Source organism: Salvia splendens, chromosome 5 (assembly GCF_004379255.2).
Source record: "Salvia splendens isolate huo1 chromosome 5, SspV2, whole genome shotgun sequence".
In the NCBI taxonomy this organism is placed as follows: Eukaryota; Viridiplantae; Streptophyta; class Magnoliopsida; order Lamiales; family Lamiaceae; genus Salvia; species Salvia splendens.
This window is the reverse complement of record NC_056036.1, coordinates 36,539,520-36,560,605: the sequence shown is the minus strand read 5'-3', so window position 1 is coordinate 36,560,605 and position 21,086 is coordinate 36,539,520. Positions and strand designations below refer to the sequence as shown.

The window sequence follows — 21,086 nt, the reverse complement described above, 5'->3', positions numbered from 1 at the left end:
GGGTGCGAGTCATATGATAAATCACTATATAACATACCAAAAATAAAAACTAACACTAAAAGCAATATATTTTGAAATATACAAATTTTAGAGTCATACATTTCAAAATACAAAAATAAACTACATTATATCTAATTTATTTTTCGACGAGTCTTCATTTATTCAAAACGATTCACATGGATGGATCTGCACACACTAACACACATACAAACTACATAATTAAGCAACTTAACACAATTTTTCTATGGTGCACTAGTGATAGCAGATGGAGGTGGAATGATGATGGGAATATTGGATTAGAAGGGAAGGTGCCGGGGAATGTGACCGGTGAGGTTAGTTGGAGAAAGAAGCGGTGGTAGCAACGAGGGAGCTGGGATTGTCACGTAGGGAGGGAGGCATCTCGGAGCCCGGGATATTTAGGAGACGACGATTCCCCACTGACATCGCATGGATTGATAGAGAGTGACAATGAACACAAAGATATTGTAATTTTTTTGTCATAGTAGTAATATATTTTACTCAGGTCAAAATAAGCTTCTTCTAAAAGTTCAACCGAGTATTTGCACTTTGTAGTTCGTCAGAGTATCATCTACCCACCTTTGATTTAATTAGGGTTAATAGCCTATGAATATACGAACTATAGTCAATTTAGGGAATCCCACCAACATATATAATCTATATCCCAAATTGAAATAGGGGACAAAATTCACATTCTCAAAAAAAAAGGTAAAATGAATATAAGAATTTTAATGGAAAGAGCTGTTCTAATTATTTATATCATAGTATTCATTACAAGATCTGCCCCCCAACGCATGCACACACCCACACAATTTTGAATATAAGAACAACCTATAAGAGAAACTCAGGCCCAGAATTCTCGGTTTTTTATAGAGCACGAGCTCTCAGATACCATGGTGCTACCCTTGTAGTCGAGTGTCCACTTCTCAAATGTGCAGTCGGTGAAGTCATAGTAACCACCATGGATCGATAGCTTCCCCCTTATCACCCGTTCTTCGATCCATGGATAAGTCAGTAAGTTCATCAACGACCGGTTAATTGATTCCTGGACAAAATACAATAATACAGAGAGACTAATTTACTACTAATGTCGTAGCTTTCCTGTTCCTCATTTATGGTTATCAACATACGAAAAGCAAATGCAACTGCTGATCGAGATAAATGGAGGGAAGCAAACCTTCTCACAGTGCCTGCACTGCTGATCAAAGCTGAGGTCTGAAGCAGCAGCATTCACTTGCAACCTGGCAGGCTTTCCGACAACCACCCAGTTTCTGATGAAGCTACTGGACAGCGTACGTGAGGTTGTGAGAAATAAAAAACAGATGCACGTAGTACATGCATATCAGTGAAAGTAAATCAATTAACAGAACAACCTTGAAACTACTTCATCTTGCAAGATCATCAGTGCTTTAATTCCTCCACAACAGCTGTGACCAACGACTAGTACATTTTCGACCTGAAGAAATATATTAACATATGCATATAGTTCGATGTTTTGCAGTCCTATTGACAAATGAATGAGAATATACAGCTTTACTGGAGCCCTGTCGCCTTACTAACAAGGAAACAGGGAAAAACTAGAAAAAAGAACACGTGATCAAGGCTATATCTGGACCATCGACAATATAAAATCACATATGAGTGTGTGGCTTATTAACTTTCTGTCGTTATATCAAAATATTACTACTAGTTTATATTTCGTGTCCTCAAACCTTTGTGTTTAAATGGATTGTAGAAAAAGATTTACCATTGCAGACTATTATAAACACCACAGTCATTCAATTACTACAAGATTAAAGCAGGCATGATTTAAGCAGATATTAACTTACTTCAAGAGAATTGACAGCAAATTCAAGGGCAGCATTTGTTTCTGTAGGTCCATTCTGCGTAATGAAATGAAATCTTCCAAATCGTCACTCATGCTTCTTAGTTTCAAGTGCTACGAACTCAAAAGGGTATACTCAACATACCTCATGCGGTGGTACCAAGTTTGCCACATTCCGGACCACAAAGGCTTCTCCTGGTTGGAAACCAAGGATACTCGAGGGACACACTCGTGAATCCGCACAAGCAATCACCATGAACTGCCCTTCAATACATCATATTCTGGCCATAATAACGTTTGAAACATTCAAAAAGCTACAAAGTATCAAAAGGAAGTACCTTTGGCGCCTGGGCCTCAGCCAGCCCTTTGTAGTGTTCTAAGTTACTCCTGAAATGATGGAACAGGCATAAGAACAAATGAAACTCCTATTTTACATTACATTTAACAGATAAAACAGTCACACAATTCTTACAAGTATTTATCTTTTTGAAACTAAGAAATCTGTGTTTCAACTCCTTGAAAGGATCTGACACTTCCTTGCTCACCCTTGTGACTTTCGGCCTGCTCTCGACAGTATCCTGAACTAGGCCCAGGGACTCCATTAAGGCCTTCAATCTCACAGTGGAGTTCTTCTGTTATCCAATAAGGGAAGTCATACAACACGGAAAATATGACATTAGTATAACATCCAATACACCAAGACGCACATAAATTAAATCAGAATCTAACATGCTTATCTCTTTGGATCAACCTCTGAGTGTTGCATGGAAGGTTTTAATCTTTAATATTATAAAGTAAGTAGGTCCTATAAACCATCATAAAATAATATGATCGAAGCCTCAAAGTGCAAGAATCTGAGATTCAGAACTATTACTAATTGCTTCACTATTTTTATCTCATCGTGACGCAGGCAATCCCAAGGACAAGGACCAACAACATTATCCCTAATTTCAGGTTAACAATCAAAGCAAGTGCAATGCAAATTCGAAGGGACTTCACTTTAACTAACCAATTTTCTGACCTCTACAACAACCATTAGCAAACTTGATTTCTAGCAAGACACAGCCACACCTAGATGTCTGGATACATAAGAATTTAAAGCTGTTGATATAAAGCAGAGTTTCAGAGCAAACCGAGATAGACTGACTAGTTATGCTGCTACTATGATTGTTGATTCTAGACATTTTATCGACGAATAAGACAATCTCACAACATAATAACGATTGCAGTTACCTGAAATGAACTTATGCAGAGCAAAAGCACAAGGATGGTGCATCCAATAATCTCAAGATAATATTTAGTACAAAATAAAGATTCAAACTTTGGGGCACTTACTTAGATGAACCCAAGAATCTCAATTGGGTCTGCTCAATTTCCGGAGATCTCAACTGGGAACCAAATATCTTCCACACAAAACAAAACAATTAAGCAGTGCATCAATTTCAAGAAATTGGATTGTGCAATCGAACACATCTCTACAAATAAGCAATAATTTATACTCCTACATGAGATGCTTTAGATGAATTGTAGGAGATATCCATAGAAGAGGAGCAAGCAAGAGACGAGGATTGGAAAAGCGCCATGGCCATTGCCGATCTCTGCACCACCCTCTCTCACTGCTCAATTCCAAAGGGCTTTCTTCGTTAATTCTTGTAAGATAAAGAAATGTATAAACATAACCGAAAGGGAAACAAATCATCAAAGTAGATAAATATAGGTTGATCAGAATGGACACATGTTCTCGCGGAGAGAACAATGTGTGCAAGAACACACACGAGGTTAATTTCAGTAACTGAAAGTGAAAACACAGAAGCAGCAGGGAAAATCGGGTTTCTAGGGCACTTTGCCTTTAAAATTATAAAAATGTACATATTTTGTTATCTATTCCATATATGGGAAAAACGCCAACCGCATTGACGTTTCAATAAGTAAAGACGCCAACAACATTGGCGTTTTATAATTTCGTCGTATTTTAGCTGTATTTTCTCCAAATACAGCTACGTTAGAAAACGCCAACTCAATTGGCGTGTTATATGAAAAACGCCAACTGTGTTAGCGTGTTCAATTTTAAAGACGCCAATGTAGTTGGCGTGTTCAACTAAAAGACGCCAATGAGATCGGCGTTTTTATCATAAAACACGCCACCCTGGTCGGCGTGTTTCTGTTGAACCATATACCAATCAGATCTCCCCCAACATCCCGAACCCTAAACACTTTCCCTCCCCAAAACGCGAAAACCCTTCCCAAGGCGGAAAAACCTTAAGGAAACCCTTACTCGGGTCGACCCGGTGGTGGATTTGAGCGTGGAGATTTCGATTTTGGCTCATTCTTCCAAACATTAGTCCTAATCGGTTAGTATATCAAATTTTAGACTCATGGATTTGATGGATTGTTGTGATAATATATATTTTAGTGTAATTAATATAATATTTTGACCAATTATTATGGGCAAACTAATATTTTGATGGATTGTTATGATAATATATATTTAGTAGAAATATTTTGACCAATTGTTATGCTATTATATGTTGTAGTATATCTAATTTTGTTACCAATATTTAATGGATTGTTATGATAATATATATTGTAGTGTATTTAATAGAAATATTTTATCAATTTTTTGGCTGACTCTACATAATGATGAATGTAAAAATAATACATATTTATTTGTGTTTTACATTATTGCAGATAAGATAGTATGACGTGGTGTGTGAATTTATATTGGGGTGGAAAGATAATTCCCGGAGCAGTTATTTCGTATGATCCTCCTTTTGCTAAAGGATTCATTATGTTGGATGAAACAATTTCGTACGATGAGCTTGTGCAAAAAATTTGTGAACGGATGGGGATAAGCATACATGAAAACAAAATTCAAATAATATGGAAACGTAATATATGCTTTGGATCCGGAGTCACGTTTGTAGGTGTTCTACTAGAAGAAGTATGCATGCAACTAATGTTTAGTGAGAGTATGGTTATTGGAGGTCTAATTGAATTATATGTTGAGTATTCGGCAATTACTCAACATCATAGTCATCATGTCATAAGTTATGATATTGGTACGTCTACGAGAGCCCAAGAACCAAATTTTGCTGCAACACAAGATTTTGATGTTGGTACGTCTACGAGAGCCCAAGAACCATATTTTGCTGCAACACAAGATTTTGAAGCTGGAGGCGTGCAATTAGGGGAAAGTGACAATTGTGATGTGGTTGAGGACATAATAGGTCCTGATAAAGCCGACTTTCTTGATCCACAATCACCTTATTATTCTGAAGATTCCGACCCGGTTAGTACAGACTCAGATGGTGATCCGTCGGATGATGAACAATTTGTTGCTTCAAGACCATCCATTCCACTTGGAGAAACAACAGTTGGAGAAACATCAGTTGGTGAAAGAGCAGTTGAAAGAAGAGTAGTTCCACAGTTCCCACAACGTGGAATCAACTATTTTCGCACCTTACCAAGTCCATTTTGATCCCAAAAACTTTGAGCGTGATAATCCCAGTGTGCATTATTGGAGTGAAAAAGATCCTAGCAATGTCGGTTTGCATACTAAATTTAGAACGAAGTTGGAATTGAAGGCAGCTGTGACTCATTGGCATTTGGAAAAAATCCGACAATATACAGTTGCTGAAAGTAAAGGAAAGAGATGGCATGCAGTTTGTAAGTGGCCACAAGGAAATCCGAAGGATACCTCATTACCGAAATGTATGTGGGAGTGCCGAGCAACACTGAGAAAGCATGATGAACAGTGGCAAATTAGAGTGTTTAGCACTGCTCATACTTGCATGGGGATCGTAACTATAATGGGCACGCTAATCTTTCGTCGGGTATGATAGCGTTGAGTGTTCGACATCAGATAGAAAACGATCCTTGTTATAAGGTAAAAGCAATTGTGGCGGATATTGAAAATAGATTTCATGTCAAAGTTAGTTACAAGAAAGCATGGTATGCTCGGAGGACAGCGATTGAGCTTGTATACGGTGGATGGGAGTGGTCGTTCAAAGTTTTACTAGCTTATTTGAATGAAATGCAAAGACAAAATCCTAGCACAATTGTGGAGTGGGAACATTCCAAATTATTCCTTCATATCGTCGGTAGCGTACGTCTTCGGAATGAACTCTTGCCCATATGTTATTAGAGACGTGTTGTCTCTGAAAATACAACACAGAAGGATCCGTAGGACCACATGCAAGCCGACGACCAGAAGTTGAAGATGATGCCATAATTTACCTACACAGCATTCATAATCCAAATTAAACAATTACCAAACATAATTCAATTCAATTAGATAACAATTTAATCCAATTTCACAAAATGGAACATGGAGCATCACAGATAGCAATTCCCCGCTACAGCGAGTCACAGTCGCCTATTCTTCCCAGACGGCGGGATAGGCAGTGTCCTCCGCGATGCCCCAAATTCGGGGGATGATGCCAACATCAAATGGCGGCGGGGATGATGCTCGGGCTACTACAACATGTTACGCAGTGGTATAGTTGATGCCCAATGGTCCTCGATGCCGGGGCGAGTGCCGGAATGCCCAAATGCCAGGGATGATGGCCCGGAATGCCGGGAAATGATCTGGAATGCCGGGGATGATGCCCCAAATGCCCGGTATGATGATGCCGGGGATGATGCAGGGGTCGCTGGCGGCTGCGCGGGGAGTAGGCAGGGGGTCCCCCAATCACAGGTGGACAACGTCTACCGGCCCTATATGGATTTACTGTCGACGGATAACTCCCCGAGTACTCCTCTCGAGACTCAGTTCAGTGGCATCGACACGTTCTCGATGTAGGAGTTGGGGCTATCTCCGATCCGGGATTCTCCCATAGATGCACCAACGGCGATAGGGAGGAGGGGGGACAGGGAGAGTGAGGGGCAGGGGACGGGGCAATACCTCGCCCGTCCTGATGTACGGTGGTGAGGCGGAGGAGGGGTCAAACGAGAACAAGAGGACCGTCTGGAGCATGGAGGAGTGCATTGCGCTGTCGAAGGCGTGGATCAGTGTAGTGGAGGATCCCTACGTCGGGGCGAACCAGCACATCGACAGGATGTGGTGGCGCATTAGCCAAAGCTACCTCCAGTTCAAACCGTCAGGGGGGAGCCTCACAACGGAGAACAATGCGTGAACAGTGGGAGTAGCTGAGGAGGCAGCTCAGCCGATTTGCCGGCATTTACACAAACAACCTCCGCTCGGCAACCAGCGGCATGTCTTCCGAGGATGTGAAGCTTCTGGCGCACCAGCAGTTCCCCGACAGTGAAAAGGGGTTCGGGGAATTCAAATATTGGGAGGTCTATCCTGTGGTGCAATCTTCGCCCAAGTTCACTGCGGGCGTTGAATCTGGATGGCCGAAGCGGACGAAGATCAGCGACTCCGGGGAGTACAGTAGCAGTGTTGTTTCCCACGAACTCCCCCCCCCCCCCGCCGAGGCAGAATTCCTGACACCCATATCGTCGAACTGCCGCCGTCGCCCGGTTGGGCAAAAGGCAGCGGCGCGGACTGCGAGGGGAAGCGCCAGCGGATCCGCCAAGGCCCAATCGGCAGCGCCCACCCAAAACAATCCCGAGAACCCCTCCTTCGCCCGCATCGCAGCACATGAAACCTTGTTACGTGCGATGGTTGAATGGCGCCAATCGACCGACCCCCATTACAGCGGTCGCTTAAACCCCTCATCAACAGTATGCAACGCGATTTGGGGTTCGGAGACATGTCAGGTAGTGACGACGAAGGGGCTGGCGGCGGCGACGACGAGGGTACTGCCGGCGGGGAATCCGAGGAGTGAGCCAGCGGCACTACTAGAAAAATTGCTTCTCACTACACTTTTTTTATCACACTTTATAAAAAGTGCCAGCATAGATGTACTATCTACACACTAGCTTTTCACTGCACTTTATAATATATTGTTACTGCACTTCAACATAAAAAGTGTCATCATAGATGTACTATCTACACACTACCTCTTACTACAGGTACCCGGTGCTGCACTTGCATAAGTGCCATTATAGATGAAGTGTCAGCACAGTAATTTTCTAGTGACAATTTTAAGTGTCATTACAAGCCAATTTTCTAGTAGTGCGGTTTTTTTATCTATGTAATTTTTTTAATTACTATGTATGCTTTTTTATAATTATGTATTTTTTTTAATAAAGTGGTTGTAAGATCTATGTATTTGCGTTGAATTTTTAATTCCGTAAATTATTTAAATTCGTAAATTGTTTAATTTGTGAATTAGTGAATTTTTATTAATGTGGGAAGTCCGTCGGGATATCTTTGGGGATGTCCGTCACTGTGCAGTGGGATGTCTGTATGACGTGGCATCCGCAGTGGGAAGTTCGTATGATATGACATGAGGTGTTTTTAGGATGTTCGTAAGGATGTCTGACGGGACATCCGCACCACTGCATGCCCTAAGCACTGCACTGCACTGACACAAAGATACCAACATTAGCTTCGAGAAAAAATAGTCGTGAGAGAAGTACTTTTAAAAAGTCACAATCTGTAATTAAATAATTAATCAACGTCACAAACACCCATGATGTATGTTTTCATGTCATTTATTGGGCACTCATATATGGAGTAAGTTCTAATTGGCGTTATTGTATCATTACAAAGTTTTCAGGTTAATAACCAAAAATTGTTGCAAATTTTATGTAACAGAAGATTATTAAATTACACATAATAGTTTCTAACTTTTTAAAATTCTTATAATATTAGGATTATTAGACATAATAACTACCGGACTTATCATCAAACTAAAAATGTTTTTCAAAATTCGATTTTCATGAATGTAAAATTTATGTGGCTTGATAAATTATTATAAATTTTAAATTTTAGGCAACCCAGTGTTGATTGATGCTCATTGTAGATATATGTAATCAAGGAGTTTGTCTGGAATTGTCATCGATCTTAGCACATCTCTCAAATAATTACAGTCGTCAAAAAAAGTTGAATAGGCAACGAGAAGCTATCACTATAGTGGGTTTAGAGTCTTGTTTATTATCATTATCACACGCTCTCATGTATGATGATGTTCGATCCATTCTTAATTAGATATCAATTTGATAAATTGATGTTCAATCTATTATGAGACAGGAGGAAATATCTATATTTCAAACTTCTTTTATATCCATTGCTCATACATTCATTTTTTTTGCTTGTGCATATGTAAATAAAAAGAAATAGAGTGCGATTAAAGGATCCTCGAAAATTAGACGTTTCAAATAAAAGTTGAAGTTAAATGTAGGCTTGACTTATCAAGTGATGCTCGGACAGATTTGATTCCTGCTCCAGCCCACTCTCCAGCCTTCCGACCGTCATACCCCACTATCTATCTTTTATAACCTCTTACAAAATTCATAATCAGATATTCAGATTTGCATTGCTTTTCCCCCTCTCTCTCTCTCTCTCTCTCTCTCTCTCTCTCTCTCTCTCTCTCTCTCTAGGGTTGGTGGCTTTTGCAGTTTGGGGCTTCCTCTTCTACTGGTGATGTCATTTCTTCCCCGAATTAGCAAACTACAACTAATTTCTAAGTTTCCATTTTTTTTCTATGCAAATTTAGAAATATTCCGTTGCTTCTCTTTCTCTTCCTATTTTAAAATATATTAATATAATATATCTGAATTTTATTACTTTTTGCTGTTCTTGGGAAGAAGGGTTTCTGGCTTTCAGATTTGGTATTGTACTTGAAGATTTTATGCATACTATATGCATTATTTTATCAAAAAAACAAACCCCACGCCGGAGCTCTCTCTCTCTCTATCTCTCTAGATTGGAAAGTGGAATTATAAAATTGATGAAGTGCAATGCAATGGGTTTGTACTTGTAGGTAGGGAGATGGTGAGGCAAAAGATTCAGATAAAAAAGATCGATAACTTGACATCGAGGCAGGTGACTTTTTCAAAGAGGAGAAGAGGGCTTTTCAAGAAGGCTCAAGAACTTGCCACTCTATGCGATGCTGAGATTGCTCTCATCGTTTTCTCGGCCACCGGCAGGCTCTACGACTACTCCACCTCCAGGTTCTCTCTCTTTCTCTCTCTCGAATATATATATCATCATCATATGTTCTTATTTTGAATAGTGCTGATGCTGCTTTTCATCATTTATGTTCCTCTCTCCCTCTCCAATAGTAGTCCAACTTTTGAGAGGATTAATTAGATCTCACATCTTAAATGATTTTATGGTATATATGACTCTTCACCATTAAAAATTTACTGCATCTTCGTACGATTTCTTGTCGTCTACATATGAGTATATGTTTCTCTTCACAATTAGTCTGAGCTTATCGATTAAAGTGCTTTTTATGTGATTAATTTTTACTTGAAAAATATACTCCTTTTTAAGTAAATACTATTAGTAACTTTTTTTGAAAACGGAATGTACTTATTTATATTACTCCTTAATGTATAGTAGGCTCGTCTAAAGAAAATGAATTTACGTAGTTAAGTCTCACATTAATGATTACTATGGTGTCAGTCAATGATGGAAAATTATTTGTGTGTGGAAATTGGTAAGTGCTTTCATTAGTCAGGTGAAAAGATAATATCAACTATCAAGCATGCCTAGCTATTCTAGATTCAACACTCCATTAGTAACTTATCCTAATATGGGGATGGAAAACAAGATATTTTGCCTTCTGAAAATCTGTTTATATTTGATATTCCATGAAATTACAGCTGCTGTATATCAAGATATGTAACAATCTTCAGTATCTTAGTATCTTATTATCATAAGAATGTCTCCCCTCCCCCAATCAAAATGAAAGCAGTGCATGTTCTTAGTAGTAACTTTTTTTGGCATACCTTTACTGTATGCATATGCCTACTTGTTTTAATTTCCAAGGATGGAAATTTATTTATTTTCATATGTTAATTTCATGTTTTTACCTCTGAAGCTACATGAAAACCAACCTATGATCCAAATAAAAATGACAAAAGGTCACTAAAATTGTTAAGTGTTCTAGTTCCCTAGGGAAAATGTATAGTGGTGGTGGCTAGGGGCGTTGGATGCAAATGGAGCTAATGATTTCATAAAACCTTTTATTTCTCTTGATATACAGTGAAATGAGTTCCAGGGTGTTTCTTCTAACACATAGGGAGTAGTAATATATTATGGTTTTATATTTAATTTAACCATAATCATTTATAAGAAAATATTTATATGAAAATAAACTTAGTTTTAAATTTTTAATTATGAGCACAGAGAAGTGATCACAAATATATAAGGGCGTGATATAGATAGAATTATAACATGAGATTAACTGAGAACTCGTACATACGAGTCACGCATGCATAAGCAGTAAATTCCATGCATAAGAAATTCGTGAATAATTCGCCACCAATGGAATTGATCAACCCCATTGCTGACTTGCGAATTTACGCATACAATTTAACGTATTTAGGCTATCCACAACGATGTTCCTATACCATTCCTAAACCGTTCCTTAAACTACTATTTGAGGGCCCCACTGTACTATTTTACTCCATTCCTTAACTAAGGAACGGAACCTCCAACCCTCCGTTCCTTAACCGTTCCTTAACCGTTCCTTAAATTACTATTCATTCAATTTTATTTTTTATTTTTATTTCCAACTCAATTCAATTAAAAAAACACACTTTAATAAAAAACACACACACTTTATTAAAAAACACACAACATTAAAACAAAGTTACAACTTAAACTTAAAAAAATTAAAAAGCACACAATTAAAATCCTAAAAAAATAAAAGTACACAATTTTAATAATTTCATCCGCCAAAGTTTGTCCAAATGTGCTCAATTAGATCCTGTTGGAGTTGGGTGTGGGCGCTAGAGTCGCGTGTCCTTGCACGAACAGATAACCGTTCTTGTATAGACGGATGCGCTCCACTTCGAGGCGGACTACTTGCGGTTGAGCTTTCGGGGGATTCGGGGTCGAACCAATTTCCCGCCTCGGGTCCTTCGTCTTGGACAATCATGTTGTGCAAGATTATGCACGTATACATGATGTCGACCATGTTCTCCATGAACCACGTACGAGCGGGGGCTTTGATGATGTTGAAGCGCGATTGGAGAACCCCGAACGCCCTCTCCACATCCTTGCGAGCAGCCTCCTGCTTCTGCGCAAAAAGAGCATGCTTTGGGTTCGTAGACCCACTGCACGTCTTCACGAAGGTAGGCCACTTCGGGTAGATGCCATCGGCGAGATAGTACCCCATTTTATAAAGCCGGTTGTTGGCGACGAAGTTGATCGCCGGCGCTTTACCATCCAAAACTTCGGTCAAGAGGTCGGACTGTTGGAGCACGTTTACGTCATTGTTCGACCCGGGGACCCCGAAGTACGCGTGCCAGATCCAAAGGCGGTAGTCGGCAACGGCCTCGAGTATAACGGTTGGGTGGGTGCCTTTGTGGCCGCTCGTGTAGGACCCCTTCCACGCCACCAGACAATTCTTCCATTGTCGGTGCATGCAATCGACGCTGCCGAGCATCCCGGGGAATCCGTGCACTATTTCGTGAAGGTTGAGCAGGAACTGACAATCGGTCGTGTTTGGCCTCTGGAGAAATTCATCGGTGAAGGCTACCCGGACGCCTTGGCAGAATTTGAGCAAGCACATTCGCCCAGTGCTGTCTCCGATGTGGAGGTATTCGTCGAACATGTCGGCCGTTTGTCCAGTCGCAAGCTGGCGGATTGCTGCAGTACATTTCTGCAGCGTCGTGTGGCTGGGACAGCCGACCGCGTCGAACCCTTCCTGGAAGAACTCTTCCCGGGCTGCCAAAGTATTCGCGATGTGGAGAAATAACGGTTTCCCCATGCGGAAACGGCGACGGAAGTACGTATCTCCCCAAACCGGGTTATCGCAGAAGTAGTCGCGTACTAACCTTGCGGCGGCTTCCTCCCGGTTACGATGGATGTACGTACGGGAGCGTCGTTGGGGAGGCGCTGCTTCTTCCGCCTCCCGTCGTCGATCTTCTTCAAGTGATTGTGCCAATAATTGACGCATTTGTTCAAAATGATCCATTAGTTTGATTAAATTTGGGAGAAGAAAAACAGAGTTGATTTGAGATGAAACTTGGGGTGGAAATAGAGAGGATTTGAGAGGAATAGATGTGTGTTTGTGAGTGAAATGAGTATGAAATAGGAGTATTTATAGAGTAAATAAATTTAAAAAATAAAAAAAATTAAAAAACGGATACAAAAAAACGGTCATAATACCGTTGCAAACAAATTTTTTTTTTATTAAATTCGAATTAAAAAAAAAATTAATTATTGCGTCAAAAAACGAAACCCACTCGCGGGGCAGCGAGTGGGCTTCACGCGACGCATGGGAGGCCGCCACGTCGCCTCGGCGCGTGGCGGAACGGGTCGTGTCGCGTGCCGCGGCAACGACCCACGGCACGGCATAGGCACGGATCGGCGACGGTTCGGAGGCTGCAACGCTGGTCCTTGGCGGGACCGTTCCGGCGGCACGGCATCGGCACCGCAACGCTGGATCCAGCGTTGCGGATGCCCTTATGCATGTTTAATTACTCTCACTCCGTCCGCTCTTACTTGTCTCTAGTTTATTTTTCAGCATGCCTGCCAATATCTGTTACACTTGCTTTTTATTACTTTAGGGCAATAAAAAAATGATACTCCATCCGTTCCACCATAGTTGCGGCGTTTTTCTACTTTTGGGAAGTTCTTTTATAATAGAGTCATTTCCTTGTATGGAAATATTAACTCACTTTTCTTTTCCTACTTCATTCTATTATTTTATTCTCTCTACTTTATTCACTTTTTAACTTTATTCTCACTACTTTTTCCTCTCTTACTTTTCTCCCCCTCCACTTAACACTAAACATTCTTTTCTTAAACTTTATGCCGAAAAGAAATGCCTCAACTATGGCGGAACGAATGAAGTAATAAATAGTCAAATTGGAGAGGGAGTAAAATAAGAAAGATAATAATGTAGCGCATAATCAATATTGTATAATCAATGTTATGTCAACAAGGATTAAGAAATAACAATCATTGAGATCTCATTTTTCAATAAATAGCCAAGAAAGACTTCATCTCTACTGTCTGATCCATTTAGTGCTAAACAACACCTTTAGTTTCCTAAGGTAGGGAAACTTGCGGATAATGTAGCGCATACCCAATATTGTATGATCAATGTTATGTCAACAATTATTAAGACATACTCCCTCCGTCCGCCATTAGGAGTCTCATTCCTCGGCGGCACGGATTTTAATAAATGTTAAGAAAAGTTGGTGGAAAAAAATTTGTGGAATATGGATACCACTTATATATATTAGTTTTAAATGAAATGTGAGTGGAATAAGTTAGTGGAATGTGAGACTCTATTACCATTTATGGTAAAGTGAACCGGGACTCCTATTCGCGGACGGACTAAAATGAAAAATCGGGACTCCTATTCGCGGACGGAGGGAGTACTAACAATCATTGAGACATCATTTTTTCAGTAAATAGCCAAAAAAAGACTTATCTTTAGTGTTCGATCCTTTCAGTGCTAAACAGCACCGTTAGATTCCTAAGGTAGGGAAACTTGCGGACTAGCACGACAATATTTCACGATTAGGTAGTCAAGATATATCTAGGTTGTGAAATCTCTTTGCGTCCTATGCAACTCGCTTTTCTGTTTCGGCCCGCCCCAAACTACTTGCACTATATTTATTTTAAGTAAGAATTAGAGTATTTTATTAAACGATTAGAGTTAATGAAGTGTTTCCTTATTACACTTAAAATTTTAATATTATTTGCTCAATCTTTAAGTACGACCTAAAATAAAAAGTGTGAGTAAAATGGGACAGAGGTGTACTTTTTTCTTCTGCAAAGAACCGACTGTGTTACCTACTGTGAACGTCGTTCACAACCAATCTACTATGTTGAAGACTTAGATTTGTCTGTTTCTTATATATTTAAATATTTGAGAAACACTTATAATTGCATAAACACAATATGATAAAATTATTCTTTTTATCTTTTTTTTTAAAACACCCGTTGTGGGCGGGGGGTTTAGGTAAACCCCCAACCTGTGAATAAAACCAAAATATAATGTTCCAAAAACATGATCTTAGCCCAAAAATGACTATGATCCAAAAAAGGAGCATGAAAAAGCAAATCGGAGTTCCCACAAGCCGGGAACCTCCATCATATCATCAAAAAGCTATGAACTAAATAAACAAAAATGAGGAGCGAATAAAACATAAAGTGACCCAACATGTGACCAGGGTCAATCCACATCTCTGCGGCGGAAGCGGAAGTTAGGATATCCCAGCCGGTCCATTCTAACCAGCGTTTTCAGATACCGAGACGCAGAGATTGGATCATAGTAAGTAAGGGCAGGGGTCTGAACCCCCTACCTGCAAGGAAATCGGCTGCCCGGTTTCCTTCTCTGTAGATGTGTGAGAACCGAACATGCCGCTGAGAAGTCATGCTCCGGATCAAAGCCATGTGATGTCTAAGATCCGCAGCGCCAAGCTGTCCAGTTGACATCAAGGTAACCAGAGCCGCTGAGTCAAGCTCAATCCAAATGTGTGTAGAAAGCTCCATAGCCATCTCGAGACCCCGAATCAAAGCCAACAGCTCCGCCTCAAAGCTCGATGATGCGGCTATCGGAGCGCAGAAGGCACGCAGAAGTTCTCCATCAGAGCCTCGAACCAATCCTCCCTCCCCCGCCCCCAGTGTGGATGTAGAGAAGGCACCGTCAGTGTTTAGCTTTACCCAATGGGCATCAGGGGGATGCCATAGGACCATGAGTGACCGCAGAACACGCTGTCTGGGGAGATAGGCATGAAATCAACCGACGGCGAACATCTCCTCCAATGGGTCGTGGTGATCTTGCCGGCCAAAACAAGCACATGCAGGTGGTGAGTGACCTGCCAAATAACATGAGATTGATGAAAAGGCCGACCGCCATGCTTGCAGCCGTTCCTCTCCGTCCAAAAAAACCAAGCAATCAAACAGGGTACAAGAAAACTAATATGTAAGGCGGGCGCCATCTGGAAAGAGGACCTCCGCCAGTGACCTAGTCTAAGTGCAATATCAGTGCTCGTGTGAATCGGTGTGTGCGAGGAAGGAAACCAGGCATCGAAATACTCCCATGCAGAAATCGCCGACTGACTCGAAAAAAAGACATGACTAAGAGACTCGACCGAAGGAGGCCGACAACACTGACACCTAGACGCTAACTCAATCCCCCTCCTCTGCAACTTTTCATCCACCGGCAACCTACCAAACAACAGCCTCCAAATGAACACCGAGATGGTAGGGGTCAACCCTTGATTCCAGATAAGCCCAAAAATCTCCCTCTTTGGCAGTCTAGTCCGGATGCTCTCCCAGGCAGAGGTCACAGTGAACTCACCATGGCTAGTCAGACTCCATCGCCTCACATCCTTCGCCCCCAACTCGATCGGCGTGGCTCTGATCTGGTCTATCACATCTGGAGGTAACGCCAAACCTGAAAGATAAATTATGCAGCATATCCTCATCCCATGCATGCTTATGCCAATATGATGCAACTTCCTGAGATTGAGGATGATCATTTCCCAGGACGCACAAACTCCGGATGGGGCTAGCCCCAAGCCAGACATCATCCCAGAAGTTGATCTTCCCCTCACCCAAGGACCAACGAATATAATCATGCATGTATGACCAAATACGACGCAAACGACGCCAAGTAGGACTGTCATGTGACCAACAAGAGGATGTATGCAAATGACAGGGGAGGATACTGTACTTCCGGATCATGAACTGAGCCCAGAGAGAATCATGTGCCAGTAGTCTCCACCACGGCTTGAAACCAAATGCCACTGCCACTTCCCTGAAGCGGCGAATACCCAAACCACCCTCATCAAAAGGCAAGCAGATCTATCTCCAAGAAATCCAGTGCAGCTTCCTCTTCTCTCCAACTGTACCCCAAAAGTATCTAGCAAGTATCTGCTCTAACTCGTCCAGAAAGCCAAGCAGAGGGTTCATGACCTGTAAAATATGAAGCGGAATGGCGGCAAGGGTGCTCTTAATCAAAGCTAGACGACCCCCAAAGTCAAGGTGACGATGGGACCAACCGTGGACCCTGTCCATGAGCTTCTGCCTAAGGGGCAAGAGGTGATCTGCCCTCCTCGCTCCTCTGAAGATCGGGACCCCAAGGTATGTGAAAGGCATCACCCCTCTATGAAATCATCCCACCTCCTCAACAATGCTAGCGAACTCCATGTGCTCAGTCGCCAAATAGAAGTGTGTCTTCCCATTATTCATCTTCTGACCAGACACAGCAATGTAGTGATCTAGGCATCCAACCAACCTTTCCACTGCCTCTCTATGCGCCCTTGAGAATATGATGATATCATCCGCGTAGGAAAGATGAGTAATAACGGGAGCCTTTTCCGGCATCTGTAGACCATCTCTTTATCCCCCTTGATCAGTCTATCAAGACATCTCGAAAGGTAATCTGCCGCCAACACAAAGAGGGAAGGCGATAGGGGGTCCCCTTGTCTCAGCCCCCTGGAGGATTGAAAGAAACCTGCAGGGCCACCATTTACCAGGACAGAGAACCAGCATGAAGAGATGCATTTACTAATCATGCCTACCCAAGCTGGTGAGAATCCTATCTTTTCCAAAACCTTGAGCAAAAAAGGCCACTGGACTCTATCATACGCCTTTGCCATATCCAGCTTGAGGGCCAGATTGGGCGATCTCCCTCTACTCGAAAGCTCTTTCCCCAGATCATGTATCAACTCTTGGGCTAGAAGAGCATTGTCACTAAGCAGGCGGCCCTTGATGAACCCACTCTGATTCGGTGCAATGACAAGGGGAAGTAAAGGTGCAAGTCTTGAAGCAAGGATCTTTGTGATGATCTTGTTCGTAACATTGCATAGGCTGATCGGTCTATAATCTCCCCACGTGACCGGGTTAGGCTTCTTCGAGATGAGAATGATCATGGTCGCTGTGAAACTTTGTCTTGGATAAAAGTAGATTGTAAAATTTATTATAAACGCAATTTCAATCATGTAAACTGCTCAAAACATGTTTTTGAATATACAAATCCTAACAATTAGAAAATTTGGTATCTTCGGTTGCCAAAACTAGGAAGTCTCCATGTTGTTGATGGCGCCAACAACATTTCCCATAGTTTGGATTATAACTGATGGTTCAAGAAATTGATATTTAATGTACGACTCATCCGTTCTTTTATACTTGAGTCATTTTTTTCTATTTCGAAAAGTTCCTTTATAATTGAGTTATTTTTTCATGGTAATAATTAACTCATGTTTTCTTTCCTACTTCATTCTCTTTCTTACTTCGTTCTCTCTACTTTATTCACTTTTCTCCTTTTTTTTCTTTCTCTTACTTAATTTATCTACTTTATTACCTAATCACTTAACATACTACACATCATTTTTTAAACTGTGTGCCAAAAAAAGTGTCTCAACTATAAAGAAACAAAAGGAAGGAGTACTATTTATCCTTTAATTATTTAATTCCTTTTTAGATTGGTGTTAGAAGATCATTTTCTATATGATGAGAAATATGAGCTGCATGCCAATGAATACGATTCACTCAAGTTATATAATACTCTCTCTCCGTTCAATAGTAATAGAGTCATTTTTCCATTTTATGCATTCCATAGTAGTAAATTCATTTTCTTTCTAGTAAAAAGTACACATTTTCTCACTCTTACTTTTTTTTCTCTCTTACTTTATTCTCTCTATTTTTTCATCTCTTCTACTCCTTGCGTCCCACCATAAGCAAGTCACTTTCCTTTTTGGGATGTCCCACCATAAGCGAGTCACTTCCTGTTGACATAGTTAGCAATTACTCCTTATGTTACATAGTAGTGGAGTCATTTTGCCATGTTAGTACGTTCTATAGCAGTGGAGTCATTTTCCTTTTTAGTAAAAGTCAACTTATTTCTTCTGACTTACTTTACTCTCTCTTACTTAATTCTCTCTTCATCTCTCTACATTTTTCATTTCATACTTTATTTTTCCTTTACTTAACTCATTTAAAAAAATTCTTAAATCGCATGCCTAAAAGAAATGTCTCCATTAATATGGAACAAAGAGAATAGAATTTAAGATAATTAGCATCGACTCTACTTATATATGTATATATAACATGCAAGGTATTTCATGATTGGCTTTGTTGATTTTGAAGCATGATGCAAATCATCCAAAGGCTTAAGATGCATACAGAGGGTAGCAACCGATTCCGGCAAATTCTCCACAATCAGGTGATTAACTAATCTTAATTTTGGTTTATATACAGTTAATTATAGGATATTCAAATATTGCACTCCTTTCTATTAAACTATATATGCCGTTAGTTATTTCCCACATACATAATTATTTGATCATTCGAGATATTTCAATTTAAGTCTTTGTTTTCTCTTACATATTTAGGAGGGAGGCGACTACAATGGTGCTGCCAGCAAGGAACTCACGTCCTTGACTCTCGAGCTCAAGTATTAACTCGTGTCCACATACGGTGATCACGTACTTCCATTATTATCGTGTTGAAAACTGATCGAAAAGCCTTTTGTGTAGGCAACTTAATGGAGAAGAGCTCCAAGGGCTCGGCACGAATGAACTGGCCAGGCTGGAGAGAGTGGTAGAGTCAGCGTTGGGCCGTGTTGTGAAAAAAAAGGTACAGTTTTGGTGCTATTTAGTTTGTCTATGTGCTTTTTGAGGCAAATAGTTCTTTAAATCACGAAGTTTAGTCAGTCTCGCATATTTTGACCAAATTCGGTGATTCAAATGACTATCGTTGCTGATGATGTGGGGCGATGTCGTATATTGCAGAATGACATGCTTATGAGCGAGATCAGCAAGATGAAGAAGAGGGCATGTTCCGAATTGAACCTATACCTTTTTTTCATATATCCCAAAATATATGAATTCTAGTAATTATTTGAGAATGCAGGAGATACAATTGGAAGAAGAAAATGCAATGCTGAAACAGCTAGCTGAGGTATAAAAATAGATAGTTTGTTTTAGATTTCTCCGACAGACAAGATCCTCTGTTGCGCAATCATGTTTGTATATATCTCTTATTCCAATCGTTAAATTGTCTCCATGTATGGATTTCGAGGCAACTGAACGAATGGAATTAGAGACTAATTAATACAAGCACGATTTTGGAATAGAGGATCTCGTGTGCGAGATTTTACATGGTAGTTGTTGAATAATGAAGTGTGTGCAGAACACACGAAACACAGTGGAGCTAGGAAGTTCAGTTGAGTCCATCACCAACTCTGGCGGCCGCAGTCTGGACAACGACAGGAGCGTCGACGACACTGCTCTCAAGCTGGGGTACGTCTTGCATCTATGCTAGCTAGGGTTTGATTTGATTATGATTTACCAAGATCAGGTGTGTTTTGGTACACATAGATGCTGGTGGTATGAGTATGTGTGTGTTGTTAAATGCTAATTAAGCTGATGATGTGCTTATTCATGCAGCTTACCTTTTGCCGGCGGCGACTGTTAGTATAGTTATATAACCAGAAAATGTGTACTCATTAATTTGAGCTGCGTTTAGTTACTTAATTATTTGAACTTGGCTGACTTCCAACTTCTTACTATTACTTTTGGAATGTTGATTTGATTCTAGTTACATTTGTGAAAGTAATTATTGAACGAGTTTTCACGTGGATGGAATTATGTTTATACGTAATCTACAACATAATATTTGTGGTTTTTTTTACCAAAATAGAGCATGTGATTAGGAGTAATATAATTTTGGACTTTATTATATTAACTATAAATTTTGTATCTTAAGTGTATATAAATATATAATACTAGTAATCACTATGGATATATAATTTCCAGTTTTTGTTATTTATCAAATACTACTAGTATAATTTATGAAAATGATACTACCTTCGTCTTTTAAAAATAGAAACTATTATCATTTTGGTATGTTCCTTAAAAATAAAAACTTTCTAATCTTTCTATTTTAGAAAGTGGACCTTACAATCCACTAATCCTACTTCAATTACTTTTTCTCTTCCTCTCTCTTATTTTACCAATTCTTTTCTTTTATTTTATCAATTGTGCATTAAAACTCGTGCTTCTCCAGGCTCTATTGAATTCTCACATGATAAGTTTTATTTTACCACTAACAAAAATATCTCTTGAATTCTCACATGATAAGTTTTATTGTGCTTCTCTCGGCTCTATTGTAATCATCCGTTTGTGTAATAAAGCTTAATTGCGTAACATGGATTAAAAGCAAACCAAAATCTAGATTTTATTTCTAAATTAA

At 40.2% G+C, this 21,086-nt stretch overlaps 1 protein-coding gene and 1 pseudogene across 1 annotated transcript; one reads left to right on the top strand and one right to left on the bottom strand.

Moving 5' to 3' along the window:
- Positions 1 to 744: 744 nt before the first annotated feature.
- On the bottom strand, positions 745 to 3,645 carry LOC121805700 (annotated as a pseudogene).
- A 5,512-nt stretch (positions 3,646 to 9,157) lies between these two features.
- Positions 9,158 to 20,507, top strand: LOC121805694 (MADS-box protein SVP-like). The gene is made up of 9 exons (XM_042205644.1): positions 9,158 to 9,332; positions 9,676 to 9,865; positions 18,981 to 19,056; positions 19,226 to 19,287; positions 19,370 to 19,469; positions 19,625 to 19,666; positions 19,746 to 19,793; positions 20,025 to 20,134; positions 20,282 to 20,507. Exons 2-9 carry the CDS (start codon positions 9,684 to 9,686, stop codon positions 20,307 to 20,309), a joined length of 648 nt encoding a protein of 215 aa, XP_042061578.1. The 5' UTR covers positions 9,158 to 9,332; positions 9,676 to 9,683; the 3' UTR covers positions 20,310 to 20,507.
- Positions 20,508 to 21,086: the final 579 nt, after the last annotated feature.